This window comes from Centruroides sculpturatus, unplaced genomic scaffold (genome assembly GCF_000671375.1).
Source record: "Centruroides sculpturatus isolate CEXI.00-Female unplaced genomic scaffold, Cexi_2.0 scaffold560, whole genome shotgun sequence".
NCBI lineage: Eukaryota > Metazoa > Arthropoda > Arachnida > Scorpiones > Buthidae > Centruroides > Centruroides sculpturatus.
The window spans coordinates 439988-451272 of NW_019384914.1; the positions used below are offsets into that span (position 1 = coordinate 439988).

General features: G+C 36.1%; 1 protein-coding gene across 1 annotated transcript in view; it reads left to right on the forward strand.

Moving 5' to 3' along the window:
* The window catches only part of LOC111631709, a 334641-nt gene extending 324889 nt beyond the window's left edge, over positions 1 to 9752 (forward strand). Inside the window, exon 26 of the mRNA XM_023376015.1 lies at positions 9469 to 9752. Within this exon, the coding sequence (XP_023231783.1) occupies position 9469 (1 nt within the window). The 3' untranslated portion in view covers positions 9470 to 9752. The remainder of the gene's footprint in view (positions 1 to 9468) is intronic.
* The last annotated feature ends 1533 nt before the right edge of the window (positions 9753 to 11285 follow it).

Consider the following 11285-nt stretch of genomic DNA (forward strand, 5'->3'; position numbering starts at 1 on the left):
TTAAGCCAAAGAGATGATACAAAGTAATTTTTTGCAGACTAAATTACTTTTTATTATATTTTATCTGTTTCTTGATGTTTAAAAATGTCTCAACATTAAAATCTTTGATATCACGTAATTTTATGTTAAAATTATTGCAAAATTTTCAATTAATGTCAATACACACAAGAGCTAGTGGAATTATAAATAAGTGCCTACTATTAAGTTTTAGATGAAATGTCTATAACTATTATATAATGTCTGCCCGCTCTCACAACAACAACAACAATACAAAGTTTGGGCTATTCGCTCAACATTACCGATTTTCGTAGGTTGACGTCATTCGGCTGACCAATCAGCGCGTTGTGCCATCTGGATCTCTAGCCGCACGTAATTCCCGCAACTCATGTTCATCGCATCGGTGCACTGCTGCTGCCAGTTGAATTCAATTTTGCCAGATAGAGATAGGTTTCCCACGGCATCAAATATAAGGCCATTTTTAAGTCTGGCGGGAATTTTAAATGGAACAATGGACATTTTTATATTAATTTCGAGTATAAGACACACCTGAATTTTTGAGGCAATTTTTCGAAGAAAAAAGTGCGTCTTATACTCCGTAAAATATGGTAATGTTTCTGCATGTTGATGGCCATGTGCGGCTAATATTATTTCTCGAACCCGGGAAGACACGTTGGGGCATTGGGTATAAATTGATGTCTCGAAAAAGTTTGCCAATCGTTGATCTAATCTGCATGGACGAAACTGTCCTAACAAATACTTAAAACCTCCATTTGATGTACTGTACTTATTCAGGCCGAAAAAGTTAAGCAGCCAGTTGCGTAACTTTTCCTGCAAAAAAATTTAAAATTTTAGTGGTGCCGTTCGTTAAGACATTTTATTTAAAATACTTTTTATATTTATTAATTATTATAAAATGGCAAAAAGCGTAATTTTGAAGCTGGAGATGAGTTTGTGAAAAATACTAAATGTCAATAACCAATAAAATCTTCATTATGCCCGACCCTATTCGAAATTTGATGGGTGACCCCCTCTCCCCATCCCTCAACCTTCATCCATCAAAATTTAATAGCATCAATACTCCAATACGCAAATTTCTCTGCAAAATTTCAGAAATTTTCAATATAAGACAGAAGTTAAGCTTTAAAATGGGTGAACAAAATCCTAACCTCCCACATACACGAAAATACAAATATCCTTCTATCTTGATACCAGCAAAAACCTCCGAATTTTTTTGCATTTCTCAAGGTTTTCAGTTTGCCATACTTTCCCTTTATTATAATTTATATTTTTCTCTAGCACTTTATGATATAAGTTTGAATAATATTTTTAGACTGTAAATGAATAAATTGTTTAAATGATAATGTGCAAAAATAATCAATTATATCTATTATTTTAATATGTTAAATAGTTTTATACCCACAAATCATTTGGAAACAAAATATTAAATTAAAATTTTACCGTAGCAAAGTTTGGTATAAATTTCATGCCCAATTGTGGAGAAAGTGGGCAAACAAAGTTATTTGAAACGTTTACATTGTGAAGTTTCGTTTGAGGGCAATATATTATTGCAGACAGGAAACATATAAAACGAGTAAAAATACAAAATTTTTTTTATTCATCAAACACAGGTTCTTTAAAATGATTCCAACTTACAGACTATTGGGTTCGTATACATACAATAATCGTCTACACAAACAAGCCTCTATTGTGACAACCGACACACGACTTATAGCTAAACTTAACTTACTTACAAACTAAAGAAGGAGAAATAAAATATAGATAGGGATAGTAGTAGAATAAAGGAGAAAATACTCGGGAGTTTTCTGCCATGTGGTCTCGGATGATTCACCGTCTTGAAATTCTTAATGACTGCAGACCTTATTTTCTTTCCTCTTATGAACGTCTACGTTTTCTGAAGTTGTCTTGTGGTCTTCCCGCTTGCCGTTACTTGAACATGGGGGAACTCGATTTCTTTAGCAATTGCCCTACGTTCCTCTATAATTCAGCCGTCTTACAAGGTTCCGATACCTCTGATCTCTCACTATGCGATCAGGGTATGATCCTCCTTCGGTTTTCTATCGCAAGGTTTCTTACTTCTTGCTCGACCCCTCGGTCAGGACCACACTCGTTTTCGTCCTCTCTCGACGAAATCGCAGCCACTTCTCCTTTCTTTCACCTCGCCTCCTCTCCAGGGGGTTATTGCTCCTTTTGTCTTCTTGACATTGTTTCACAGAATCGGTGATGTCACCCGAGGGAATAGGGATTAAGGGAGAAAGTTCTAGAACAGTTAAGACAAAAGAACAGAGGAGATACTAAGCCTAACTAAAATTAACAAAAATATATATAAAACTATGGCCGACGGCCACAACATGCAGGCTGTATGTAAATTTTATTCTATTATAGTCAACTAAGACCTATCTTATTAATAGGACATTTACACTGGTTAAACAAGTACGAGTTCTTAATCAGAAAAAACAAAAAACTGTTTATTTTTCACCTGTTGTAGTATAAAACAAGAGATAAGGACATAAAGGCAACTAAATTAGCCGTATTTAAATGTTTGATATAACTTCATAGGCTATATGTATCTCTTCGTATGATCTATCATATAGTGTAGGAACAGAGATACATTACTTTTAATAATCATTGAGAGAACAAGAGACGTGCCAACTCGGAGAGTGCAAAACTACAGAAATCTGGAGATTTCGTGGCAGTGGAGGAAAATTGCTGCTTCGATTAGTTGTTCTCTATGTACTGTAACTAATGTAAAACGTGGAATTGATTGAGCTGCTAGAAACATCCTGGAAGATAAAGGCGATTGTCATCTTGTGACATAAGACAGACTAGTTTACTTGCAACTGAATCCAAGTTGTCAGCGTATAAAACCAAAGGTCCTGCTGGATTTTCCTCTTCAACTCTGACCATTTCTTGACTTTTGCAATGCAAAAAAAATGCTTAAATATACATGTGGTGTACCACAGCAAATGTTTTATATATTTTTTGGTTTTTGTTTTTATTTATTTATTTATTTATTTCTCACCATTAGCTCGTGATAGGGGGCACTACTCCTACCTTCCTAACTCAATAGTGGATATTTAAGATTTTCCCAGCATTCTTTGAATTCTTTTTGACTTTTCCACTTCCTTGCATCTCGAAGAGAAATCATGAATGAAAACTAGTTAACCTACGAGTGAGTGAGAAACGACAACAAAGGGATGAAATTAACCAAATTATTTTAAATCCACCACCATCGAGTATTGTTTGCAAGATTCTTTTAGATAGACAGCTTCTGAACAGAGCCGTAACTAGCCATTCCTGTGCCCTGTGCAAGAATTTGCATTTAGGCCCCTTAATTTATTTGGTTTGGGGAAATAATAAAATAAATATATTAAGTGATACATTATTTTTCTAGTTTAAGCATATTATATTAAGCATATAATTGACTTCGTATTATTATCAATTGAGAAACTTCTGTATCAGATAAATCATTGTAACGTTTAATTTAATTAACATACTTTAAAATATCATATAAAAGCTTATTTTTTTTTAGAATTCATAAAATATATATTAAAAGATAGCATTCTGAATTAGTATTTAAAATCATTTTAAAATTTTATACATAAAAGATAAATAGAGAGTTATTGAAAATATTAATGTTTTAATAATTCAAACTTGAATTTTATTTTTTACTTCTGATCTTTTCACTCTGTAGAACTAAGAGAGTTTTTTATCCATTCCCATCGTGGATCTGGTCAAGCAACAATAATTTGGTTTGGTTTATGCTTGGTTTGATAGATATCTTCTGGCAGGACTTTTAACGGAAAACTGACCTTTATTTCGATATTAGACAAATGAAAACCTGAAAAACTTCATAGAGCAGCCTGTTGACCAGGCACGAGCCTGCGATTAACTAGCACAGTTCAATGGCTTTATCCATTCTGCCACTGGTCAGCACAAGTATATCCAATAGTATAGAAAGACACTGTTTTTTCTTTACGGTGATGAGAATACTTTCCGCATTCTAAGGAACGTTTTAAGCACTTTTGAGACTCCGGCCCAATTTCTTTAGATGTTATACAGATACAGAAACAGAAAAAATAAAAATAAAAAATATTAGTAACTTGCAATGAGATAAGACCCTTAATTAAGAAGGTGGAGCCCGAGGTCATGTCTAAGCCCAAATGTCGCCTTCCACAGAAATATATAATACCTCACATAATACAATTCTGTAGCTTAACAGTCAGAGATTCCACCATTTTTAAGCGTTATTTTTGGAATATAGAACAAGTTTAAATTATTTTTATATTAATTTATTGTAAAGCTGGATCTAATCTAAATGTTTACAGTTTATAATAATTAGTAAATAAATAAATTTAAATTATTAAAATAATTTATTTGTGTTTATCTAAATTTTTTGTGTTTATTATTTGTATTTCTCTAAATACATTTATTCCAATGAAAAGATATGTAATTGCTATTGTAAAACTAATTATATTTTTCATTAACAATTGATTAATTTATAAAAATTTATGTAATATAATTTATTAATTTTCGTAATACTAAGCTAGAATATGTAAAGTGAACATTAAAGTAGATTAAACTATATTAATGTCACCGGAGAACGGATTGGGNTTAATTTTAACAAAATCCAACAGGACAAACTCTATAGTTTTATTTTTGGTGCATTCACAAGATTGTTTGGGACTTCAAAGAAAAAGAAAAAGTATTCATTTAAACTACATTCAACAATTGAAACTCAATTGTATCGCTGATTTCTCTTATTATTATCGGGTTTATTACATAAATCTATCAAGTTCCCCACACGATTGTACGTGTTGGAAAGTACACACAAAACAAATGAGAAAACCACCACGAAGAAAGAAACGTAAAAATGATGATTTCAATTTGGCAAGATAGATCACGAGCTGGACTCATTAATGGTATAGTTAAATTTCAGTGACGTGCCATCCATGGAAGCTGTGGAAGTGCCGCTTTTTTTTATATTTTCTTAAATATAAATACATATTGTGCGATTATTCTCATATTTTAACATACTTTGAATTAATTAAAATTAATATTTTATTATAACCGCATTATGTATCTTATTACAAATTTCTATACTACATATATAAAAATTTGTAATAAGATTGAGAAACGTGTAGAAAATGATAATATTACTATTGTATATTCAAATATAAATCTGTATATGCATATTCCCAATGGAAGCGCCGTATTGTCGAATGAAGAACGGCTTCCATGGCAAAAATATCTGAATGGTGTAAAGCAGCCAGATTACAGGCATTCGTGCATGTGCCTAACAGAAACTAACCTCACGATTTAGCTGGTGGATGCTACACGCCAAAATATTGTATAATGCTTCCAATGATTCTATTCAGGTATTCAGGGCTAGCACAGCTTCCCTATCATTGAATGTCACCACATGACACTAGTATATTACTTTTAGATGAAAAAAAGTTTAATCTTAATGTGTTTGATGGTTGTCAAAAGCATTGGCACGACTTAAGAGCCGAAGGCGATTTGCAAATGAGTCAAAAATGATTAGTGGCTATGTGATGGTTTAGATTCTGGACCCAAAGAAAGACTGATATAATCTTCGTTTCTGGATTCTATTACGCTCTGTTGGAAGATCAACTTATTAAGGTACGGTCACATTGTTAGAGGTGAAAATTTCATCTTTGCAATACTTTGCTACAATTCAAAAATGACAAAACACTGGTTTTTATAATAAAGTTTTGTGGTGGCCTGCATGCTTTCCAGATCTGTGTCCAATACAGAATCTGTGGGCGGCTTCTTACATCCATTTACAAAGACGGGAGACAATTTCTAACAGTTGCAGACTCGAAACAAGCCATTCGAAAATATTGGGATTAAATTCCAGATGAGCTGTCAATTAGATTAATGAATTCAATGCCGGATAGCAAGTACGATGTTATTCCTCACTGAGGAAGTTACGCAAAGTATCAGTTCCTAAATTAATACGTTAATTTATTTTTTAACTTATAATTTTGTTTCTGTAAAATTTTGATTTAATATTATGTTTCCAAATGATTTGTGGGTATAAAACTATTTAACATATTAAAATAATAGACATAATTAATTATTTTTGCATATTATCATTTCATTTAAACAATTTATTTATATACAATCTAAAAAACACTACTTGAACTTACATTTTTGCATAGTATACAACAACTGGGAAATAAAAATAGACAAATTACTTGGTTTATTGGTTTTTACTTACGTAGTCGTAACGTTTGCGTAATTCAAACCATTATGTACGAGAAGTTTAAGTTGACAGAAAAGTTTTCTCTATGCATTATTGCTTACACACCAACTGTAGGTCCAAGACTAACAAACAAGTATACAGTTTAAATACAAATAAATAAACGTTTTTAGTCAAATACACTTTTTTTATTTGTCTGGTTAAATACAAGTAATGTTCTTAAAAACAAAACAAAATTTAAATCACTAGGACACTCCATTAACCTAACTGATAAATCCACGGATGCCAGTTAGCCAAAGTAAACCCAAACAGTCACTAAATACGAGGAATTATCAAAAACTAAGATTACAAAGCCTGCAGTGAAAAGTGTACATTTTATTTCATACAATACAGCCAACTGATAGTACATATATTAGGTTATTTTTCGACGTGGTCTCGATATCAGTTTAGGCACTTGTCACTTCGTGTGATGAGTTTGAAAATTCCCTCCTGGTAAAAATCCTGTCCTTGCTTTTCAGTCAAGTTGTCGCGAAGTGTTTCACTTCTTCGTCTGAAGCGAATCATCATCCTTCTAGGTTCTGCTTCAAGTGAGGAAACAGGTGAAAGTCGCTTGAGCGAGATCCGGACTGTAGAGAGGGTGGTCCCAGAAGACCACCACGTCATTGATGCAGTTTCGCTGGGACATCATCGACCACCCTCCCTACAGCCCTGACTTCCCTCCAAGCGACTTTCACCTGTTTCCTCACTTTGAAGGAGAACCTAGCAGGATGATGATTCGCTTCAGACGAGGAAGTGAAACACTTCGCGACAACTTGACTGAACACGCAAGGACAAGATTTTTACCAGGAAGGGAATTTTTAAACTCATCACACAAAGTGACAAGTGCCTAAACCGATATGGAGACCACGTCGAAAAATAACCTAATGTATGTACTATCAGTTGGTTGTATTGTATGAAATAAAATGTATACTTTTCACTGCAGGATTTGTAACCTTAGTTTTTGATCATCCCTCGTATATGCATTAAAATGCATCGAAATCATGATATAATATAGAAAAAACATTTAAAAGCCAATAACAATGAAAAATAAACTAATAACAATCGAAAAATAGAGACTAGGTACAATGGAAAAAGTGTAAACAATGATTGGGACTGTTATGATATCCATTGGGGCCAGTCCTGCTGCCTGCTTCTGGTGGAACTACCTGACGGTGCTTTCGTTTTACCCTAAATTCAGAAAACTCTCCAAGCTGAGCTCATGCTCGGATAAAAAAAATAATTGGATGATGTGGAGAAGTTGACTGCCTGGTGTGGTCAAAACGGTTCGCTTGCAGGCAAAGTTCGTGTCACACGTGGTGCCTGCCACAAAGCGAAATGAGCTGATGAATGACGTAAAAAGTTTTACATCATTCAAAAGTTGTACCTATACTGTAGTGTGCCAATGGCTCAATGGCATGGAGGAGAAAAACAAAATCCTACTTTGGTGTAATATAGTGTACACCCATGTACCTAGCGCCAATCTTCATTTCTTTAGCTTCTGTTGTCCTATCCTAAAAGCCTCCAGTTATAGGAGAAAACAGAACGGTTTTCTGCTAAAACTTTTTCAGGCGAAACTTGTGGCATGATGGGTAATAGCATCAGATCACAGGGCAGTTTTATCCTAGATTTATCCTAAACATTACTCTGGGAGGTTGAAATTACCCTAGAAACGGCAGCACTGGTTAGGACTGTTAGTGATTTTTGAAAAAACATTAGCAACGGAAAAATTTAAAAATCCCACGTTAAGAGATAGGATGAATTTTGAACCACTGTACTCAGCTAGTAATTAACCTACCTCCACCCCACTTACAGAACTAGTACATTACCCCACCCTACTAAAAACGCTAGTGCCGCCACCCTGAGAGTTTCATTCCCGTACACTAGACTCAGCCGAAAACTAAAGCCGTAATTACTCCCCCCTAATTGACTTAGATAAACAAATTGTCTACCAAATTTCTCGAGGTGACTTGCTGGATGCAATGATATTCTGCACAGAAACATGCACCAAAAACTTCTGCCGAAAATTTCGAAAAACTGGAGAGCACAAACAAATACGTCTTGACTATCCAAAACCACTTTGTAAAATATGGAAGCTGACAGCAGCCAATAATTAAAAAGTAGTGGCGTGCACTTTAATTTTCGTCAGCCTGCACCTGTCGCCACGCAAAGTTTATCGAATTTTTAAAAGTACTGTATCTGCCGAGTCGGCCAGTTGTCCAGCGCCCTTCCACACCCACCGGGATAAAATTGATTTTACTCAAAGACGTGGGTAATTCTTCGGGTTGCAAGTAATGTTGCCACTAGGCCGGTTTTCACTCCAACAAGCCAGTTTTTAAATCCGTGGTCCGGAATAATTATTAATTTGTCCGGTTTTAGTAGAAATTGTGAAATTATGATGAAACAAAATTAATTTATAAAAATATTTGCGAGTATTTTATTTTAACGGTTAAAGACGAGAGGTTGCGGCCGACGTTTTCATCGCGAAAGCGTGAACGTCGGACGTTCAGCGTCACCACCCTGTAAGCCTAGAAGTTTGACAATGGTGTTTGGAACGTCAGTGGAATCGTGCTCGACGTTCCGAACGCCATTGTCAAACTTCTAGGCTTACAGGGTGATGACGCTGAACGTCTGACGTTCACGCTTTCGCGATGAAAACGTCGACCGCAACCTCTTTTAACTTCACACCCCCACCCAAACTTATTCCCAACATATCCCTAGGCTAAGAGTGACAGAAAATGTATTTTTAAAATTCTAACTTGCAAATATCTGGCAAATATTAGGTTTGGTTCAACATAAGTCCCTAACTAGTTTAAAACTGGCATGTGCATTGTTCAGTTCTTTGCTGTAAAATGACATTGCGCATGCCTCATACACTTTCAAATTCAAACCAGTCAGGGACTTATGTAGGAAGAAACCTATTGTAGGGTCAGCAATTTTGAAAAGGTGGCAACACTAGTTGCAGGGAAGGTGGCGTCTTCCTGCGTTTTCCTCCCTACTTCAATTACTTAATTAAACCATCGATTTCTGGCTGGCAGGGGAATTATGGCTTGAACCAGACCGGTCTGTGTGGCCACTCCAGGGGAGGCAGCACAGGTGGGGTGGTCGGCTTCTGGTGGAGAAGGACCAGACCGGAAGCCGACGCGGAAGATTTTAAAGGCTTTAAAGCAAATGTTGTTTTATTGCAGACCACAGAGGAAGAGGAGGAGGGGGAAGAAGAGAAGAAGGGAAGAGAAGAAATGGTTTTGCATAAAGTATTAATATAAAAATATATATATTCGTCCTAGGCAAAAGGGCGAGGAAGCGGCCCGCCAATATTTGTGGCCCAAAATACAGGTCAGCGCATACCAAAGATATTTTTAAGGCTTTCCTTGTTATAATAGACAATGTTATTTTTATCCGTCGAGCGGATTTTGTTAATCCTATCGATGTAGTCTGTATTTACTGCAAAATTAAAGCGTTACGGTTATTACTGCCGTCCTCTTGATATTCCTTTCTCCACCCTAACAACTGCCGGCAATCAGACCCAACCGAGGCGGAGAAACGAGTGTTTTGGCATTTTCACCACCCACCAGGTTTTTCAGTTCTGTCGTCTGCCCCCTCCGTACTGGCCCAGCAGTCGGAACGGAACCGTCTTTTTCGTCCGCTTTGGACTGTATTCCGGTTACTCTGCAGGTGTGTGCCAGTTAACTGGAATGGTAAATGGAATGTCATATTTGGCTCGAAAATCTTTTAACTGCGGTCTGCTGGTGGATGGTGCCGCTTTCTACCAGAGAGACCAAGGTCTGTGTACTATATATAGGTCGGGACACACGTGACCTACTTCTGAAGTCGCCATTTTGGGGCTTTTTGAGTCGTATGTTTTTGTGAAATGTACAACGCGGGAGGAAAACACAAACGTGTTAACCAATTAAATTTTAATTTCGCGATAAAACAGATATATACAGATTCTTACTGGATTCCCGCTGTTCCTTTTCACACGTTTCCAACTATCCTCGGTGATCGGATATAATAGTGGCCCGGTAGTTAACTCCCTGCATAACTACCTACCTCCCGACTTATCTAACGCGCGCGAGTCTTAATCGAACTTTCATCTAATAGAGATAGAATCGGAAGAAAGGGGAAATGAGAAGGATCGTAGGACAGATGGGTACCCAAAATTCCGGCGACGGTTCTCCGCAGTTCCTCGTCTCGGCTTCCCAAGCTCGTACGTTCTCTTCTTAAAACAACCTGGCCCGTTTTGGGATTTGCCTCCAGATCTGTCAATCGGATTCTCCTCACGATCTGTTCTTTAAGGCCCTCTTCTGCAGTGCTCGTCGATCTCCAATTAACGAGCCTGATACCACACGTCCGTATCTGTTCGAGTCCGGCCCAAGAATGTCTCTTTTCCCCTCCAGTCTCGTTGCCGTCTATTATTTCTCCCCTACCTCCTGTGGGCTAGGGGTGAGTTTGAGTTCTCGGAAGTCCGAGACAAAGGAACAAAGAAAATTGGAAAGAAAGATAATTCTAAAGAAATAGAATATAAATTAAACTGAAACTATACAGAATAATATACGGTATAAAAAACAGACATACAGGCACATTTTAAACAAACTTGTATGAGCTGTCAGTTTTATACAACATTAAGCTGAAATTGCATTAAAACCAGTGATTTACAGTCTAAAAATATAATACAGTGGAACCCCGGTTAACGAACGTCCTGGTTAACGACCAAATCGGTTAACGAACTTTTATTTTGCAAAAATTTTGTCTCGGATAACGGTATTTTGTGTCAAATTTTAGTTGGTGTTAGGCATGCGCGAGTTAAGCATTGCTTTTCCGAGTGTTTGTGCTATACTTCTTTTTTCAGTTTTGTGATTTATATATTTAATCAATATAACATCCAAGAAAGAAAAAAGTCATAGTGGAAATAGAAAACGACAACGCGCTATCGCATTTGAGAAAAATTTTGATTAAAAGAGTAAGACAATCAACTTTAGATCAATTTCTTGTTCCTTACGGAAAG